This window comes from Aspergillus fischeri, genomic scaffold (genome assembly GCF_000149645.3).
Source record: "Aspergillus fischeri NRRL 181 1099437636259 genomic scaffold, whole genome shotgun sequence".
Taxonomy (NCBI): domain Eukaryota; kingdom Fungi; phylum Ascomycota; class Eurotiomycetes; order Eurotiales; family Aspergillaceae; genus Aspergillus; species Aspergillus fischeri.
The window spans coordinates 478,071-498,317 of NW_001509766.1; the positions used below are offsets into that span (position 1 = coordinate 478,071).

At 50.2% G+C, this 20,247-nt stretch overlaps 6 protein-coding genes across 6 annotated transcripts; 4 read left to right on the forward strand and 2 right to left on the reverse strand.

Annotated features, from left to right (window-relative positions):
• Positions 1-5,620: 5,620 nt before the first annotated feature.
• On the forward strand, positions 5,621-5,913 carry NFIA_113610 (uncharacterized protein; the record flags this gene model as incomplete). Its single annotated transcript, XM_001262726.1, has 3 exons — positions 5,621-5,625; positions 5,684-5,764; positions 5,832-5,913. The coding sequence occupies 3 exons, from the start codon at positions 5,621-5,623 to the stop codon at positions 5,911-5,913; spliced, it is 168 nt and encodes a 55-aa protein (XP_001262727.1).
• Positions 5,914-7,145: 1,232 nt separating this feature from the next.
• NFIA_113620 (OPT family oligopeptide transporter) lies at positions 7,146-9,518 on the reverse strand (the record flags this gene model as incomplete). Its single annotated transcript, XM_001262727.1, has 3 exons — positions 7,146-9,076; positions 9,129-9,296; positions 9,344-9,518. 3 exons carry the CDS (start codon positions 9,516-9,518, stop codon positions 7,146-7,148), a joined length of 2,274 nt encoding a protein of 757 aa, XP_001262728.1.
• Positions 9,519-12,172: 2,654 nt separating this feature from the next.
• On the forward strand, positions 12,173-13,464 carry NFIA_113630 (putative UbiD family decarboxylase; the record flags this gene model as incomplete). Its single annotated transcript, XM_001262728.1, has 4 exons — positions 12,173-12,224; positions 12,280-12,365; positions 12,420-12,628; positions 12,687-13,464. The coding sequence occupies 4 exons, from the start codon at positions 12,173-12,175 to the stop codon at positions 13,462-13,464; spliced, it is 1,125 nt and encodes a 374-aa protein (XP_001262729.1).
• Positions 13,465-13,853: 389 nt separating this feature from the next.
• Positions 13,854-15,160, reverse strand: NFIA_113640 (uncharacterized protein; the record flags this gene model as incomplete). Its single annotated transcript, XM_001262729.1, has 5 exons — positions 13,854-14,248; positions 14,301-14,365; positions 14,411-14,790; positions 14,851-14,918; positions 14,965-15,160. The coding sequence occupies 5 exons, from the start codon at positions 15,158-15,160 to the stop codon at positions 13,854-13,856; spliced, it is 1,104 nt and encodes a 367-aa protein (XP_001262730.1).
• Positions 15,161-15,869: 709 nt separating this feature from the next.
• NFIA_113650 (putative isoamyl alcohol oxidase) lies at positions 15,870-17,918 on the forward strand (the record flags this gene model as incomplete). Its single annotated transcript, XM_001262730.1, has 2 exons — positions 15,870-17,585; positions 17,766-17,918. The coding sequence occupies 2 exons, from the start codon at positions 15,870-15,872 to the stop codon at positions 17,916-17,918; spliced, it is 1,869 nt and encodes a 622-aa protein (XP_001262731.1).
• A 439-nt stretch (positions 17,919-18,357) lies between these two features.
• On the forward strand, positions 18,358-19,671 carry NFIA_113660 (uncharacterized protein; the record flags this gene model as incomplete). Its single annotated transcript, XM_001262731.1, has 1 exon — positions 18,358-19,671. The coding sequence occupies one exon, from the start codon at positions 18,358-18,360 to the stop codon at positions 19,669-19,671; it is 1,314 nt and encodes a 437-aa protein (XP_001262732.1).
• Between the last annotated feature and the right edge of the window lie 576 nt (positions 19,672-20,247).

The window sequence follows — 20,247 nt, forward strand, 5'->3', positions numbered from 1 at the left end:
CCCACCACCTGCAATTCCAGCTGAAAATTTGTAAGGTCGGTCACCTGTAAGACATTGGGTGTTTCGAGGATGCTTCAAGTATCATGTCTTAGTAGGGATCATCAGCATCTATGACTCTTTCCGCATCCAGTGTCCATATGACAGGTTAACTAGTTATCATGGAGTTTATAACAGAGTGAATTACTTGAGCTTCCATTGTCCAAAGTGCATTCTGTAATGAAAGTATTAAGCAAGCATGAGAAAAACATTGAATATCTGTGAGATATCTAAGTGGGCTCTACCGCAGCTTTAAAAACAATGCTTGGTGATGATCAATTATTCTCTTCATGATAGATTCTAGTCCTGCACAAATCATATTTCATCATATTGCTTGGGTTTCGAGATTGGTTAGTAGGCATCTAAGAATATAGGTAGAGAGCAGCATCAAGTCAAGTTTGTAAGGTTTCAGGTTAAATCAAGGGTATTCTCCATATAGAGCAAAGTAAACTACATATAAAGTTGACTACACTAAAACATTCAGCTAAAAAGGTGTCGGGACAACTGCTTCTAGCTAGTAGAGACCATAGTGCGGTGCATGTTCGACATATATTGCTTACCCAGTGACTCATAAGCCATTCCCATCACCACTGTGACAGCTTTGCAAACCTACTGTATCCTGCCAAAGGATAAATATGCGTCACTCCAGCAGGATCGTGACGGAGATGCCAAACTTGGGTTATAATATTACGCATAAAGGGAACAGATGAAATGTCGGCTCATGGATCTCCCCTTAAATGACATACTGTTCACCCTACGTCAGGCAAGCAGGTATGGTAAATAGATGAATTACTATTCCCTTGGTGCCAGAGATGTTGAATCACCGGTTCCTCGCAGTACAACCCATGAATAACAAAATAGCCACTAGACCGGAAATACCCAGCGTTTCCTATCGGAATTCCGGGCCAAACCTCAAGCCACACATCTAGACATAAGCTTATGCCTCGCAACAACTGCAATATCATAACCCTGATCAGATCTAAGGTTGAGCTCAGACCTATGATGAAACGTGCCAGCAACAAACAGACATTGAATGTCCCTCTTTCAGGAAGGCTAACTCTAGGCTGTACATATACCAGCAACACAATTGGGTGTTTCTTCAGGACACTGGATAAGTTATTGATAGTCAGACACTGGGGTTTGACTCTGAAGGTATTAATGTATATACTCACCACAGTACCACAGCCTCCACAATTAGTAGGATCCGTCACAAGATTAGTGCAGGTGTCAGCGCAGCAAGCGAGGGTTCCATCAGTGCACTGTAGAGATATGAGACATGTCTTGTCATAAGGATGTATAATCACTTACACAGTTCGCGCCGCATGGCGGAAGATTTGTACCAGGACACACACAATCTCCAGCAGTGCAAGTCGAGCCACCAAGGCACTAGGTAGGGTCAGGGATGAGAATCAAGTTTCTACCCTAGGCATGTCGTGAAGGATTCCTTACCGCATTACCACATACTCCACAGTCAGTGATTGTTGTTAGAGGGGTACAGACTCCAGCGCAGCATCCCTCATCGGTTTCACACTGTAGAGGGTTTATAATTGTAAGTTTTGGTGGTGGTGTAGTCCTGATGCGGGATAACTTACAACAGTGGTGCAATCACCACAGGCAGCAGGAGTGTCAACAGCAGTACAGACACCAAGGCAGCATTCTTCATTCGCATCGCACTAGAGGAAATCAGCTAGTATACCTTGGCTAAGGATTTATGGTCAACCCACAGCATTGCCACAGGTTCCGCAATTAGTAGTTGTATCAGCAGGAGTGCATGTTCCACCACAGCATTCATCATTAGGTCCGGCGCACTTCAAAAAGACATCCATCAGCCTTTTACTAGCAGGAATATCTTTAAATGCAGAAATGGCTTACAGCATTGCCACACGCTCCACAGCTCTCGGCAGTGTCTGCGATGCTGGTGCATTGTCCATTGCAGCAGGCGAGATCTTCAATAGTGCACTATGTAGGTAATGTCAGACCTCAGAAAGGTACTTGAAGGGACTTGATCAACATACACAAACGCCATTGCAAGGTGGTAGACCAGTGGCTGTACAACGGCAAGCACCATTAACACATATTGCACCTGCAGGACACTGCCATGAGTGAACGGATTAGTTCTGAGCCTATACTTGGAGGGATGGTTTGACATACAGCTCTACCACATGCTCCACAATTGGTGGCTGTGTTTAATGCAGTGCAGGCGCCATTGCAACAACCTTGACCAGCAGCACACTAACCAGAGATTAATAGATAGTTTATATCAACATAGAATCCAAGGCAACTCACAGTAGTCCCACATGCGCCACAGTTAGTTGTTGTGGTCAAGGCAGTGCAGACACCATTGCAGCAGGACTGCCCAGCAGCACACTATTATCCAGGTTAATAAGCACCCAACAAGCTCTGTTAGGCCCGGAACGCATTATCAGAGAAGTAATAACTCACACAGCGGTTGCCACAGGTTGGCTGATTATTATTAACAATACAGACACAGTTACCGTTGCTGCAGATGGCGCCAGTTGGACACTATGGTGATCAAGTTCATATTAGTATAAGACTTTCCTGGCATTATAAGGGTAGTTCTACTCACAGCTCGACCACAAGCTCCACAATTTGCTGGTTCGACAGATAGAAGCCGACAGACTCCGTTGCAGCAGGTGAGACCACCGGCGCACTTGATATTAGGTGATGAGTCTTTGACAATTTCAGCACTAAGATTGGAACGGTACTTACCGGCGGGTTGCATGCTGCCTGAGCATATACTATGCTAATCAGGCTTGCTAAAGGGTTCTTAAATCAGAACTGCAGGAGGTAATCGTCAGGGGAGGTAACTTGAAACTTACCACATAAGATGACGATAAATGCGAATGCCTTTGCCATGGTGAGAGGTGGTTGTTTCTTGATGATGAGCATTAGTTTAATCTGGGGTTCTGAGCATTATTATATATCTGAATGCCAGTAGAATCTTACAGCTCAAATGTTCATTCTTCATTGCCTCGACAGAGAATTGAACGGGACCATCTAGAACATATGTCTGAGTCTGTCATACACCCCTTCAGAGCACACTCCGAGTGTCTGCACAACCTCTTCGGCGCTCAGGAGACAATAAAAGAGGCATCATCAGTACCGTTTAGATAACTATTCTGCGCGTAGTCAGATAAGGTACTGCTGATCTCTAGATATCAATGATACGGATTTGAGAGGCGGGGTTCATTATTTCAGCACGCCTGGAGGGGATACTGTACTACCACATTCGGAAAGGCTGTTTGGTCAGGCCACTTCCAGTAGACACCAATCTTACGAAACTGCTAAAGTTATCTTGTGCAGTTTTACCAAGATGGCTGTTAAAAAAGTTGGTCTTCGCGTAGATCCTTTGTCTGCGGCACATCGTCGGTCATCTGACAAGAGACCTGCGTTACTTACACAGCCGTCAAAGCTCCCAAGACATCATATGACAGCTAAATGATGCTATGGTTATACTTTTGGCTCCGAGTACTTGTCTCTAAGCAATTGACCAGATCCCTCCGTCCCTGAGCCAAGCAATTGTACTCCATGATCAGGGCCATATGGATTAACACATTCCGTTATGTTCCTACTATTAAAGATACCATCAATTGTCTACATGAATCAGTGCCTGTGTACTCCAGCTGTGAACTTTGTGGAGACATTGTCTGAATGCAAACTTGATACCCAAAACAATTCACAGCTGTTGGCTCTTCAGCTAAGCTATCTTAACTTGTATTATTACCTAGTATAAGAGCTGACTGCATGTCATCACACTTGCAGAGGTATAGGATAGCTCTGTACTAGACTGGTCGCACATATTCACTTCAAGTTACTCTCCTGGGTATTAATCATCATTCGAGAAGGTTTATCCTCCAATGCCATTCATTCCTAATTTTACTGATTATGTATGGTGTCGCACAAAAGAATCTTAGAGTAACATATATGCGCGCAAACCACAGCATGGCTACACTGACCACCCTAGGACATGTGCTTTGCGTTTAAGCCTATCTAGAACCTACCTAGATCCATATCACCCTTACTACCGCGGCACTCATTTCTACTTATGCTTACTCTTCATCCCATGCGTTTTGCTTTGCTAATGGCCACTGCCTCTTGCCCCTGTATCAAAAGATTGCTTCACTGGTTACAGTTACATATCACAGCCTCTTTGTCTAGTTCCCGAGGTGTACAGTCACATATTTAGGTGACAAGGCTCTAATCACCCTCTGCGTAACCAGGAGGCCCGGGTCGCACCCCTAGGATTATGGTGTGGCATAAACAAAGTAAGTGTCGGCCTAATCCCCAAGTTTGAGGAACCCGAGCTGGATGGAGATTAATTTGCTGATGACAGATATATCATTACACACCAGCATGGACATATGAAGAGGGTTTATTCCTCGCGAAAACAGTCTACAGTCACCTGCATGGTGGATGCTATTCATACTTACTATGCTTGCCTAGCGATCTGCTGATCAGACTGTGTTCATGATGCAGAAGATTCTTATCTGTTGCACATTTGTTCTTTGTGAGCATGGAATATGCCCTGAAATTTGCCCTACAGGGAATTGCAAGCTGACGACGCCTAGCGGGTCTGATTAGTCTTGGACACAGCAAGGAGCCACTGAGCAATGTAGGTCTCCCCATACCGTCAGAGACTTTTTATAGCATACTCACCCGACTTACAGAACTCGAGCGGCCCGTCTTCTTTAAATGCAGTGGCAGTGGGCGAACATGTCGGCTACGGCGGGACTGCTGAAAGGAATAAAGATATTATTGTATGGAGCATTCTGCCTACGAAGCCATCTACTGAAGATTCAAACAGTGCCCTATTCACTCGATACTCATTGGCGGGGTTTGCATTTGCGTACCTTCAGGCCGACCAATATGCGGTACAAGATGTGTACGTCCACCCTCAGATAGACCCGGGTTCCTATAGCTAAAGGGAAGCGCTTTGGAGTGCTCATCTGGTATGGAATGTTGCAACGGTGTCTGCACTTCACTGAATACAAATGCCAACTGCGGGGCATGCGGAAATATGGTAAGTCTTTTAATAACACACTCGTACTAAGTTTTGCATGATTCTGACTCAAGACTCTTCTAGTGTCCCTCTGGTTCGAGCTGCATCAATCGCATGTGCCAATGTGCCAGTGGACAACCAATGTGCAGTGGAGCTTGTGTATGTCCTAGCCACTGATATTCTAACGGGATAAGTCTGATTTGATTAAACATTCAGTGCACTACTGGCCAGACATGCTGTGGGGGGATATGCGCAGATTTAAATGGAGATGAGAATAACTGTGGGCAGTGTGGAAGAGTGGTACGCCATCTGAGATTATCATACAAGTCATCAAAACCCTGGAAGCTGATTATGGCATAGTGTCCACCAGGCACCAACTGTGCCCAGGGCAACTGCATATATGCAACTCCTTGTGATGGAGGCTGCGTAGGTTGAGACCTCTCCTATGATGTCTGAAACTGGAGCCTCTGATCCTGACATTTGGAAAGCGTAGTATTGGTCAAGGCTGCTGTGATGGGGCCTGTACTAATCTAGACACAGTTGATAATTGTGGCGCCTGCGGTCATGCCGTAAGTATCATCCATCCTAGACTGTTGAAACTGAACGTTAGCCTGACCCAATTTATAGTGCTTGGGTGGCCAAGGGTGTTGTGATCAGCTCTGTAGTCCCCTTACTGGAAATGATAACTGTGGACAATGTGGAAATATAGTGAGTTGGATTATACAAAATCTTCTTTGTCTTGGATATGTCTAACATATTCTCTGTTTTCTCATAGTGCCCCAGTGGCTCAGTCTGTACAGGAAATGCATGCCTCTGTACCAGCAGTGGATTGGCTCCTTGCAATGGACAATGTGTAAGTGCCTTTTGACGTCTGGTATCAAGACACGAAATAGAGCTGAGAGGCCCTGTAGTGCCCACTAGGTGCTCAGTGCATTGGCAACACCTGTGTCTGCACTGTAAATGGTCATGCCCCCTGCAGTGGGCAATGTGTATGTACTACGAGTATCTGTGGTCTCCGAGTGTCCAACTGACCTTGAACCTCGACGCAGTGCCAGGCTGGTGAACTTTGCTGTGGTGGAATCTGCAAAGACATACTCAGTGATAATAGCAACTGTGGGAATTGCGGCCTTGAGGTAAGTTTTGTTATCTTTCTCCAGCAATGCCAATTCCTGCAAAAGCTAATTCTTCAATCTGCAGTGCCCGACAGGTGCAAATTGCGTCGGTGGTGTCTGCCTCTGCGATATTTCAGGCACGCCCCCCTGTAATGGAGCATGTGTAAGTCGATACAACACCAACTATTTAGACAGGCTAGTGACTGATTCGATGGCCCTAGTGTCCGGCTGGATTGCTGGGCTGCTGCAGTAACACGTGTACCGACCTCCAAAGTGATGGACAGAATTGTGGAAGATGCAGCAATACTGTAAGACAACTAATTGCCTGATGCTATGCTCCTTGTCAAGTTGGCTAAGAACCCTGCCTCTTAGTGTTTTGGTCCCGAGGTCTGTGTTGGAGGGGTTTGCACCGTTCCTCCCCCGGTAATGACCGCGAAATGAAGGCTTTGGTATCCGGAAAAGCCGCTCATAGTCTTGCTTAATGAGTTTTACGGTGCAAATGGTCAGACATCCAGTCGTCATTCATGCGCCCAAGGACAGCAGGGTTGCTGTACTGGTCATGTACTCTTTTCCATGGTTGTATTGAACTCAATAGCCACTATGCACGGCTGTACAGGTCCACTAGTGTCTAAAGCTTTGTATCCGAGTAGTGAATGATATAGCAGCGTCGATTTGTCTTACGCCATCAATGGAAGCTTGGTTGGAAATCCAACCCATATCGAAGGCAGAAGGCGAGGGTCACGCGGGTAGATCATAGCGCATTGATGAGTCCATTCTCGTTGGTTCGACTTTGGCAATATCAAATACAGTCTCATATGCGCCTTGCAGCAAGCGGATGCCGAATATTAAAGGCAGATGACATTCATCAACCGGTAGATCATGAATACTGGTATCCTCCTACGTTGAAGGTGACCTTACAATGGTTTCGCCTCTCATTAGTAGACTGATATCGACCCGTACAAGAGCACTGAATACAACTAGATACAATGATCAGGATTCCCAGCCGGATTCCCCCACCACGTCGGAAACGGGCGTTCCTTCCCACTGGCCCCAAAGACCGCAAAAGACAGAATAAAAATCACAATCTGCGATCCCCCGTCCAACGCGGCCCCAATGAGGTAGTTATACTCGTTGTAAATGCGCGGCAGCCGACGCCGAAGCCACACCTGCGAGAACACGCCCACCGCAATGGACGACCAAATCCACGACGTGATGCCGTAATACGTCTGACCGGCGAATGCAGCAATTATCGCCGTATTTAGCGGCCAGGACCGCATCCGCGGAAAGACCCTGTTAAGACCCCAGTGCACAACCGGCAAGGCAAGACCGATGAGCAGACCTAAGGGCACGATGAGATACCGGCCATCCACGCCGTAGACGTCCCGCGCGAGTGCCCAGGTAATAGCCTGCGAGTTGAGACTCTGCACGGTTGACCCGCTCCAGACGCTGTTTCCCGCTGGATCGAGGAGGATCTCGCGCTGGTTGGAGACGATGGTAGTCATGACGGCGTAGTTGAGGCCTGCACCTAGTAAAGTGCCGTAGATCTGGGTGGCGAACATGATGCGGTGCGGGATCTTGGTGTACTGGCCTACCTTGAGCCAGTTGGCGAGATTGACAGAAAGCAGGATGACCTGATGGGACCAGCTGGCGAAGTAGAGGTTTGCGAGGGGTCGGCCGGGGTGGACTGCGCCGGCGACCATTTTCGAGAGCTGGTTGGTTGCGACACCGGTGCCGTACAGCCCGTATAGGATGCAGGAGAAGGGGGCGATGAAGGCGCCGAGGAGGAGGGAGACGATGTAGCCCCATGCTGGGAGGGTTGTTTCGCCCTTGATGTTTACGATGAGGCCTGCGAAGAAGGCGAGGACGAAAAGCGCGAGGTACCACCACATTGGGACTTCCTTGTATTTGAGCATGGCCTGGAAGTGTGGATCGGGTTGGGTTCGGCTGCGCGCCTGCTTCCAGGCAATGTACATGTCCTTGCCGTAGAAGATGAGGACGTGGGTGATTAGGGCGCCGATGGCGAGGTTTTGTGTGAGGTAGCCCCAGACAGTGCTGGAGGTGAGATACGGGATGCCGACTTCCTTCAGCTTGTTGTAGTCGACTGTGCCTCTATCGGAGAGGATGGAAGTGGTGGAGAATTGTTTGCCGTTGCTGTTGAACAAAGACGTCGACATGAATGGGAATGACTTTGCGCTCCATGTGTTGCCGTAGTAGAGGCCCAAAATCGCAGGATAAAATATCACATAGCCGATCCAGCTGTTCAGCTGCTGTTTCAATGGCAACGACAGATAGCTGCTCTGAATATACTGCCAATCAAAGCCGAAGTTCAACAGACCGAGGCCTTCATTAGACGACGCCCCCCCAAACACTCTTGAAAAGATCTTCCGGGTACGCTGGGGAGCGTCCATTGAAGCCAGGCAGAAGATCGAGAAGCCCCCGAGCCAGGTTATAATATACGCAGGGAAGATCTCCCAAACAGCAGCAAGTCCTAGAGCACAGCCAAACTTGATCAATCGGCCCCGGTTGGCACGCTGGTCGAAATGGAGATTCTGGTACAGCACCACCTGTGGAAGCGTGGACCAGTACACCATTTCAGCTGGGTAGACAATAAGCGGCCGGAGAACTCCAGCAAGCACAAAGCCACAGAGTGAGATGGAGAATGTTCCCAGCACTGCGGTTGTCGCCGACACGCTGATATTGTAGAACAGGCGCTCGACGGCGTAGACCTCCACTCCGGAAAGCCCATTGTTACCCGATGAAGCGATGAGAGACGCAACGACATGCTCTTTAATGCCGAATGGCTGTCCGAAGTTCAGGAATTCAAGTGTGCGTCGCAGCCATTTCCAACGGAATCTATCTGGGCGCGGAGTAAACAGAGCCCACGCCAGGCCAACCACATACACCAGAACTAGAACAGGTATTACAATCGGTAGACAGAGCCTGCTGGGAAATTGACCTACGTTGCATGAAGATTGCCGACACTTGCATCTGCGTGGGCTTGAAGGTATAGAGCATCGTGATGACACTCGAAAGCGCAGTGAACGCAGAGCCCAGCACGATCGATCGGAATGTCAATGCAGGATCACCGTCATCTCGTACAGAGACAATGAACCTGGAGACGTCGGCGCCTGCTGCGGTTAGTCAATTGCTAGCAGCTGTGCAGATGAAGGCTCACCATTTCGAATGACGGGATGTCCCTTGACATATTCAGCTTTGTCCGGTTGAGAGCCCGGTGATGCTGTGCTCTCAGTTTCTTGAGTAACATCCTTTGCCTCTTTCTCAACTCCACTCTTATACGGCTCTGCTGCTTCTATACCTTTGTCGACCGCCGAGGGGTTCTTGTCATCCATCGTATCCAGACTCAGGTATGCTGAGACAATGTCAGATGAGGTTTGAACGAACCATTCGTGCGAGCAGAAGAGGACTGAGGCAGATGATCAGTTATAACTACCACGTTACATCCAGAGGGCACCGATGAGGGGTTGGTGCATACAATCCTAAAATGTCGCCATTGGGACTAATGCGGCCAAGATTTCTTCTCAACAAATAAGCTCCTACACTTTATCACCTTAAGCTGCATCGGAGCGTTCCGTCTCGAGCTAGTATTGAGATAGTGAATCAACCCTATCATTGATGGATCCACATTTCACCACTCCGGCTAAATATCGCATCACTTTTCCATGCGGGAAGGGACCTGCTTTATTTTACCTAGCTCCTAGTTTATCGGCCTATAGGATCCTCCTTGAGTTATCTAGGCCCAATAGTTAAGTCAGACCACTTTCGATACCTTCGGAAGCTCTTCGTGTAAGTAATTCGGGATAGCCAATGATATGAGGAACAAATTGACGTCCCCTGTAGAGAAGAATGCATAGATCTTATAGCATAATCAATCTGTCTTTGTACACGCTGCTTGCCTCATAGAGCCGCTTCGAAGGACCAAGAAGACTGATATCGCTGAGAACTACATCTGAAAGTAGCCTGCCTGAGAAGTCACTGCACAAACCCTACCACTTGTATTCGCTTACTTTCAATGTGATCTCCTTGACATCTATTTTTCTAAACAGCATTTCCGTATACATAGGGACGTTCCCACAATTTCGTGTTGAGCTAGTGGGCTTGTCCTCGAGCGTTGAGGAGACATACCATGTATGAGGCGGTTAACCACTTCCCAGTCCAACAGGGAAGTCCTGAATGATAGATATCAAATTCCGGTCAGCTTGGGTTATAGCATCATATCAACTGTCTAGGCAAGTCTGTCGAGTTTCAAAGTGGGTGTAGAGAGGGGTATAAACAAAGTTATATATCACTAGCCTACTAACTCGAACCTATAACTGCATAGCTTGGGTATCTCATGCATTAAGGATATTCACCTATGAAGTATATCTTATACTTCTCTGTTAAAGGACGACACAGTGAGCACATCTGTCTTATACGTAAACCTCCAAGATTAAATGCAAGTAGGTTACTAGAATTTATTCTCAGAGAAGTAATAATCCTTAAAGAACTTAGGAGTATTTCTGCTTAATAGTGAGACTCCTTAAATGTAAGCTTGTGTAATGTACACAGCCATTATACATTATGATTACACCAATACTTGTATAGAAATATAGATGTCTAATTTAATAATGTGTTTTCCACGCCACTACTGGAAGCACTATCTGCAATGCAGTCTCTGGCCCATTAAGCATAGGGTTAGCAAGTAGATTAGGTTACTAGTTTTAGACATGGCACGGACTATACGACGATCTGCTATGGTCTCCCAGGGAACAATGTCATGTATGACTTATCAATTGTAGGAGGATATGACTAATCTATGTCCATCATGATTTCCAGATCCAACGGCCATACTGACCGTCTGAAGCGTCAAGCGATATCGGCGACTGGATCCACGGATCGATGCCCGCCAAGACTAAAATCCGTATTGTCTTCGAGAAGGCACAAAAGATTGTCCAGGTAGAGAGAAATATATTGTGAGGATTAAGCTGATAAACAGGAAAATCTAATACCAAGAATATCTAGACGACCATGAACCGAAGCATGGACATATCTCTATGTGTAAACATGCAGACACCGGCCGAGACACCTGAGGCGAAACCAGGCAATCTTGCGTCCAATTGGTTACTAGGGACATTAAACTTTGTTCGAGAAGTGGGATAAGATTAGAACGAATGACAGTTTGGGCCAAGGATCTCATAAAATCCAGGAATGCAATGTCTCACTTGGCAAAGTTAACCTCGACCAAGGACATGTCTGGCCCGCCACCGAGTCCTGGAATTGGTCATGTCACTGACACTCGACCAAAGAGCTAGGAGCACTAGTACCTCGCACACGCAAGGAGTGCAGCATCTATATGTCAGTTGTTAATGCCGAACGTGCAGGATCGAGATCTACCGCCAGGCCGTTAGGCCAGGGCTGTGATCTCGATTCGAGGACGATCATTTCTAGAAGAATTCCGGAATCCACACTGGAGACACCGGGAAGAATTTTCACAATAAACTTTCCCAAGGGAGGCTCAATTTGGATCAATCAGCCAATCAGAGGATCTCGGCTTATCCGTCGTCAATGCGTCGGGGCTGAGAGAGATCCGGAAATGGAAGCAGACACGTGAAATGATAATGATATGCATGACCCAAATCGCCGCTTGGCCTGGTAAAGCGAATAGTATGCCAGGGATCGGGGCTACTGCTGGTCCAATGCAGGGGGTTATCTGAGTCTATCGCCCTGGTTCCTGGCGTCCGCAAAGGCCGAGTGACAGCCGATTGCTCCCCGATTCTGTCGTCTCATAACTTATAGCTGGCAGGCCCCGCCTGGTGGCGTCGGGTTCCTGAGGAATTATCTCGCGAGTCTGCTAGGGTCCTCCCTGTCATTTCTGCGAGAGGAAATGGATGGCGAAGGAAAAGGTGGCTGACCCGGCAGTTCTGTCTTCAAAATCTCTGTTATCCTCTATGTGCACATAGGCTGCTACTTCTTGCGCCGGCATCATCCCTGTAAAAGGGCAATCACCATGATTCTAACTTCGGAGGAATGGGTGTGGTTGGCCGTGGTCCTGCTCATCAGTACGTTAATCCTCCTGTGACTTCCAGAGTGCATGATCTAACAGACATCGAACAGCAACACTACGCTATGTGTCTCGCATTCTGCAGATGGGTGTGCCGCGCAACCTCCAGATGGAGGATCTCGTCATGGCGGTGGTTGTAGTATGTTCTGACTCCGCAATTCACCTGAGTCATGATGAATGCTAACTGCCTTAGATATTCTACATATTGCTTACCGTATTCCTGGTCGAAGTCGACAAGCACGGCACCAACGGGATCCCCCCGAGTGCGTTCGACACGCTCGATAAAGCCACAATCCCAGACCGCATCAAAGGCAGTAGGATGGTAGTAGCGGTCGAGCAGTTCTGGCTCGTGGTCGTCTGGGGATGCAAATGCTGTCTGTTGCTACTATACTCCACCATGACGTGAGCATAGCGTCCCAACTCTTCCAACACCTCTACTTGTCTAACAACTCGTCCTCAGGTCCGGCCTCTGGCAACACCGCATCGTCAAAGTCATCGGCGGAATCTGCGCCTTCAGCTTCCTCCTCATCGAGATCCTCTTCTTCGCCGTCTGGTGCCGCCCCTTCTCAGCATACTGGTCCGTCCCACCCAAGAGCGCCCAATGCTCCGTCTACACCAACCACGTCATCATCACCCTCGCCTTCAACGTCACCACCGACGTGCTGATCATGGCCATCCCCCTCCCGCTGCTCATCCGCGCCAAACTCTCCCTCTCGAAGAAACTCACCCTTTGCGCCGTCTTCTCCCTCGGCGCCTTCGTCATCCTCTGCTCCATCCTGTCAAAGTACTACTCCATCTCCCAGCCCTACGGCATCAAATGGCTGGAGTGGTACGTCCGCGAGGCCGCTACCGCCGTCATCGTCTCCAACATCCCGCAGACATGGACGCTCTTCCGCCGCCTCTTCAACTGGAAGTCCTTCCTGCAACACTCGTCCTACAATCGCAGTCAGAACAAGTATACCAGTCGGCTTGACAGCTCGACCATCCATCTCTCGCGGTTCAGGGGCGACAAGTCGGGAGTTCGCTCGACCGTCGACCGCTCGGAGTCGGGGGAGCATATCGTCCGCGAACAGCCGTTGGAGATCTGGGCGCATCGCCAGTTCCATGTCACGAATGAGGTGGATGAGGCGCGGAGGAGCGGTAGTTTGAGTCAGAGTAGCGGTACTCTGGAGTTTGATACCGCTACCACTGTTGCTGAGGATGGGCCGGTGAAGACGACGGTGACGGCTGCGCGGTGATGCCTCCACCTTCTGCTCAACGCAAGTGCTCAGTTGTCCATGACATATTGTACAATAGACCAATCGTAGACTAATTCTGTGTCCCGGTGAAGTTCACATCGCCATTTAGCGTCCTTGCTGGAGATATCTGCCCTGGTGCCGCACATGTCGCAGAGATATCGCATGGAAGCATTCTCTGCACTCAAAATTCTGATCAAACGTGCAACATGTCCATGGTCGATTTGGAGACATGAGATAGATGCCTGTCTTGATACGAGACGCTGCAATTGAGGATAAGACACTCACCCACTGCAGTTCGCGCAGTCTGAATACGCAACCAACCCAGCTGCGGGCGTGTCACGGATATATTCGGAGAGAAGCTATTATATACAAGATGAATATATGCAAAATTACTGCCTCCACTCGCGATTCAACACCGGACCCGTACTCCCCACATCCGACCGCCCATCCACATCCTGCCGAATACTCGTATGCACCGTAATCCCCTGCAACTCCACATCAGAGCTATTCCGGCTCGGCGTAGTCGCCACATTAAGCGTCTTCGACGCCGTCGACGCCAGTGTCCCATTCGGATCATCGATCTGCTGAAACCCATCGTTGTTTGTCCTCGACGCGGGAAAGGGGAGTTTGGATCCGGCAGAGGGCTGCGAGTAGCCTTTCGAGACGCCACTTTTGACTTTGCCTAGGAAGCCTTGCACGAGGGGTTTGAGGAGTGGGAGGCAGCCGCAGATGATGGCAACGTCGAGTTCGAGGGAGGTCCAGATGGATTCTTTGGCGCTGGAGGCTGGAGGGCAGGGTTAGTGGTGTTGCCAGGAATGGAAAGGGGAGAAACGTACAGGCAAGATCTGTGACGACAAAGTGGCGGAATTCGATCAGGCGCATCAGACTGAAGATGCAGACCCTGGATGGTCAGTTACGTTCGGCAATCATAGCGGGAGAGACGTACAATCCACCGAGAGAAAAGACTACGGTCAAGGCCATCTTCTGCCGAAAGGTGATCTGCAGTCTCCAGACAATAGGAATCGGTAAACAGAGGATGATGACATCCTCGATCAAGGCAATCGATCCCATAGCCTGGAAGAACTGCACCTGTCCCTTCATGCAGTGTCCATTCAACGACTTGTCATAGTAGTATTGTACCGGCGTGCATTGGAACGTGTTGACCAGGACGGCGGTAAGGGCCCAGACGGCGATGAAGGCGATCAGACAGTTGGAGATGGTGGCATATAGACGGACAGACCCCAGGAGACGCTTGAGGAAGACGATGATGGAGATCTTGACAAAGGCCATGGACGGGGCCCAGAACTTCTGTATCATCCACGATCCCTTCGCGAGTCAGCTTCTACCGTTGTCAGAGCTCTGACAGGTGGGTCAGGAGGGACATACGAATTGAATGCGATACCGCTCATCATGCGGCAGGCTTTTCAGAGGTACACCAACACCGTTGAAGGCAGCTACAGCGGTCAGTTTGACTCAGGGTACTGGGCAAGACGCACTCACTCTCGATTACAAAAGCCGTAGCGCAGTAGGAAATGATCAACCCAATGCCCATCAGTATGTCTTCGAGGAAGAACCCCGCAGCTGTCAGTCGCCTGGAGTACAGACGCAACAGATACGTGACGGTAGCCAAACCGGCCCCAACGATCGGCACGATAGTGAGGACATTTTTCCAGTAGGTATTCTGCTTGTACGCCATTTTGGCGATGGAGAGAACCGAACGAAATGTGAAGAAACAGAATAGGGAGTAATCAGGCCATGATTTTGTTTCGCTGTTTAGAGGGTTACATCGCTACTTCTTCCTTTCAACACGGATGAAGAGCCTGAAGAAGAAGCTTTTCCTTGGTTTTGCCCAGGCTGAGTACAGCCAACAGGAAGACTTCGCAATATACGAAGCCTCAGGCTATGGGATGCCAATGCCTGAGGTTTTCGCCTCCGGCAGTTTATTTCAACCCGACTTTCCCTTTTGGGGGTTAGCCTGGATCTTGAGGTCACCGCTCTGACTCTGATTGGGTGCCAATGTTTCACAGCAGGGACGATTAGTTACCGAACTGGGAAAGGCGTCAAAGCTTAAGCCAGGCTAAGCAGGGATGTAGGGCTCCGGTAATGGAGCATCGCACCAATCAGGGCGTGTCGGGGAAATTCCGAAAGCGGGAAATTGGCACTAGGGGGCAAGGAGGATCAAGACTATTGAGCGTGCTGCATCCTCATTGCTGAGGTCTTTCTTTTGGCCCCCTATAGGACCCGTCATGCATGAAATCCTATATGAGATCTCGGTGCTGGTTCGGTGAAATCCGTATGGGATGCATCAGCCCACCCCTGTTCATTTCCACGAGGGGCCGATTCATTTATCTTCCTTCATCCCCCTGTAATCCCACGTGTGGTTCGTATCGGCAGGAAGGATCGTCATGGCCTCTAGTCTGAAATTGTCTGGGATCGCCTTCTTGGCTTTGCTGGGCTCGACTGTTGTCGCAGGGAAGGACAGTTGCTCTGCTTGCAGCTTGAATCACTTCAATGCGACGGTTGGAGGACGCGTGCAGCCTCTGACTCCTTTCTCCTTGCCGTGCTTCTCGAATTACAATGGCACTCCGGTGACTCGCGACGATGCTGCCTGCGCTGCCATTCAGGCCAATTACAGCGATCCGTGGCTGCGAACCAACTCTCCCAATGGCTACATGAACAACCAGGATGAGATGTGGTCGTCGGATCCCAGTGATCAGTGCCTGCTCGACAGTAGCGATCCCACTGATCCCCTGGCGTTTGTGAATGCCACCTGCCGGCAGGGTAACATGCCCTCGCATTATCTCGAGGTTCACAGCGCCAAGGACGTGATCGAGGCCTTCCGGTACTCAAACTGCTCCGGCCAGCGGCTGGTCATCAAGAACAGCGGTCATGACTATCTCACTCGCAGCAGTGGCCGTGGAACGCTATCCCTGTGGACTCGCAACCTGAGGTCCATCCGCTACGACCCGGCTTTTGTTCCCCGTGGCTGCAACAAGACCGGTCTCAAGTATAATGCCATCACCGTCGGCGCTGGAGTCAACTTCGACGAGGCGTACGCCTTTGCGCAGCAGCACAACGTCACCATCCTGGGCGGCTACTCGTCCACCGTCGGTCTCTCGGGTGGTTGGGTCCTGAACGGTGGCCACTCGGTCCTCAGCCCCGTGTACGGGCTCGGGGTCGACCGCGTCCTGGAGTTCAAGGTCGTCACTCCAGACGGCGTCTACCGCACCGCCAACGAGTACCAGAACGCCGATCTCTTCTGGGCCCTCCGCGGCGGCGGCGGCGGAACCTTTGGTGTCGTGCTCGAAAGCACCCACCGCGTTGAGCCTGCCGTCCGCTTTGTGGCCGCCAACATCAACTTCCCCAGTACCTCCTCCAACATGCTCCCGTTCATGGAAATCGTCGTCAACAACACCCTCAAATGGGCCCAGGAAGGCTGGGGTGGCCACATCACCGGCAACACCCTCGTCAACGTCTCCCCATTGCTTACCGTCGAGCAAGCGAAAGCCTCTCTCGCCGAGGTCATCGCCTACGCCGAGGCCAACGGCGGCTCCGCCTCCATCGAAGAGTTCACATCGTGGTACCCCTTCTACGAGAAGTACGTGACCACCAGCTCCGTCGCCGTCGGCGTCACCCGTTTCCCCGGTAGCCGGCTGATCCCGCGCTCTGTCTTCGAGACGGCCGAGGGCCGCGCCAATCTGATGGACTTCTTCGCGCTGCTCCAGTCAATGGGCCAGACGCCGTATATCCCCGTCGTGGGACCGGTGCTGTACAACTACACCGAGGGGTCGACGAGTGCGGCTCCCGCGTGGCGGCAGGCCGTCTGGGAGCTGGGTTCTGGCACGTCATGGGCGTGGAACAGCACGTTGCCGACGCGGAAGCAGAAGATCGCGGGGATCCAGAACATGACGGCTGTTATTGAGGGGATCACGCCAGGCAGCGGGGCTTACAGCAACGAGGCGAACCCGTTTACTATCAACTGGCGCGAGGCCTGGTGGGGCGAGAACTACGAGAGTTTGCTCAGCGTGAAGAATAAGTATGATCCTCGGGGGTTGTTGAAGTGCTGGAAGTGTATTGGGTGGGAGGAGTCTGATGCTGCCACCTCGCCTTTTGCGGCGTTTGTCTGAGACAGCACTTGTATAGTGTCTAATTATATATACGTAGTATATCAGAGGACTGTAATATAATATATTGCATCTTAGCATTCCTTAACCGTCCTGGTACAGCGCATACTTTGACTGAGATACACATGAACCAACCTCCTCAGCACATGTTCCCAGCTAATACCTGATATAATGTAGTACAGACTCGTCAAAATCAAGGAACGGATTCAGTATGCACTAATGCACGTTTACATTGCCGTGCAGAATCTAGTCTGGGACCAAGTAGACCAGCCATTGAAGCACATGCGTGAGGACTGGAACCTGAGGCAGTCTTTTGGACAGCAGGGGTAAGGGATAGCTTCAAGTAGATGAGAATGATTGGTGGATTTAATTACCAGTGGCCAGGCCGTTCGACGGATGTTCTCCAGTTAATATCACCGTTACATGTCAGTAAGTTGATAATTCCATATCTTCCTCATTAAAAGAAGTTCTTTCTGTACCTTGACCTCGTACAAACCCGACTTGGTGGTATTATCCAGCATGAATTGCCATCACCGAACTAAAATCTAAGGGCAATGCCGCGAGCCGAAACGCTTGGCCGGTGCCTGCAGGTTGCACCAATATCACAGCAGTGTAACAGGCACATGGTCAATATGGCCATGGAGTCTTCTTCCTCTGTCTCGTCATCTCGGTGACTTTGCTCAGATATGAAGGGCTTCACCGATCCTCTCGATGCAATCTCGAAACTTCACCCCGCCTCTGAAGACGTGTATTGCATTCTCCTGTCAAAATGGCTAGCTTTCTTGCCGTAGCAGCATGTCTGTCTGTGATTGCTTCGGCCCATGCACTGTCGGCCAGGTTGTACCCTACCGTTCTACGCAGAGATACCACGGCGACCAGCGTTGAGCCCGTGTCAGCAATCTCTCTCTACTATCAAGCAGTCAACTCAAGCTCTATCGGCGCTCTCGTCCAAGCGGACTTGCAGCTCCCCTCCATCGTCCTTGAAGATGTCAATGATGTGTCAAGCGTGACCTGTTCTGTCGACAGCGTGACGGTGACGTTCAATTCCACGACCACCTTCAACCAAGCATACTCCTGGCCTCGCTCACACCTCCTCCTCGTCACCAACCATCTAGGGAACTGCGACGCGGAAGCCGAACGCGGAATCTACAACGCAGCCTCTCTCCTATTCAACCCCTCAAGCTTAAGCATCACCGCCTCGACAAGCAAAACCAACCTCCAGCAACAAGCCAAAACCGTCACCATCGCTTTCGGCCACCCTGTCTCATCCCAACACAAGCGCGAGCTCACCACCAGCATCGACCTCGCCTGGTCAGGCGACCTCATCCGCACCACCGGCCTAACCATCCACGCCAACCACGCCACCCTCGACGCCGCAATCACCATCGACGGGATCATCGCGTACAACATCGAGACAAAGACAGCAACAACCCTCAACCTCGACATCGCCGTCGCGCTGGATGCGACACTCGGCCTCTCCGTCTCAGCCGCGGGGTCGTTCCTGCGCAACGTCTACACCTACAGATGGAGCCCCGTCGAGGCGGCGGGCTTCTCCATCCCCGGGATCCTGACCGTGGGGCCGATGCTCGATCTCAACGTGGGCGTCGACATGGAGATGAACGGGACGGCAGAGGCCAGGAGTAACATGAGCATGGCGACGAACGGGCTATTCCATCTCGATCTACTCAATATGACGGATAGCTCTGCGCGGAGCGTCGCGCCAACAGCGACGACCAGCTCGAGGATGGATACGGCGGCGGATATGCAGCTTGATCCGTTCGTTGGGGCGGAGGTTGGCGTGACGGTGAATCTGTTTGAGGGCTTGCTTGATTTGTCGTCTGGGTTGGCGGCGCGAGCGACGGTCGTGAATGTCTTTAATATTGATGCGGAGATGGTGGTTGGGGACGATGGGGATGTTACGCTGGTTCCTCCTCCGGCGGATAGCAGTGGAGGCTGTGAGAATGGGTATTGGTTTACAAGTGATTTTTGGTTTAATGTCACGGCGAGCATGATGGCGCTGCTTACGATGGATATGTATCATCTTGATATGCCTATGGTGCAGACTGAGTGTATTGCATTTTAGTGTCGCAGCCGTTGTCATTAAGGCATTCAGAGTGAGGATGTTTTTGTTGCAATTCATTTCCCTCCGCTAAACTTAGCAATCTGTCTTCAATGCCCAGTAGTTGGTTGGCTATGTTATCACCCCATGGACATATATATATCGGACATTGAGCACTAGATGGGGTAGTCTTGCATAATCAGCGAGGTACAACTATTAATCAATCCAGCATGGCCTCAAATGCACTCCCCCCCTTATTCCTCTATATGAAGTCACTGGCACTTAGAAGAAGTCAGGTTTACCACAGCAAGTATCTGTCTGTCGCGATGATAAAGTCACTCTACTTCCTGTTGGCCACGTCTGCCCTGACTTGTGCCTGCCGCCCCAACTACTCTGTTCAGCACGTTTGGCGCCGGCACCAAGTAATCAGGCTACTCCCTCGAATGTTAACTGCGGCGCAGAGTTGGAGTGCCGGTGTGGAATGTCACAGTTCCCAACCCTGCCACATGCGAACATTACACGTCCGTCGCAAGCTAAGCAATGCGCCAACTACAGTAAGTTCTAGTTTCAGTCCGGACAAACGAAAGTATGCATGAGGTC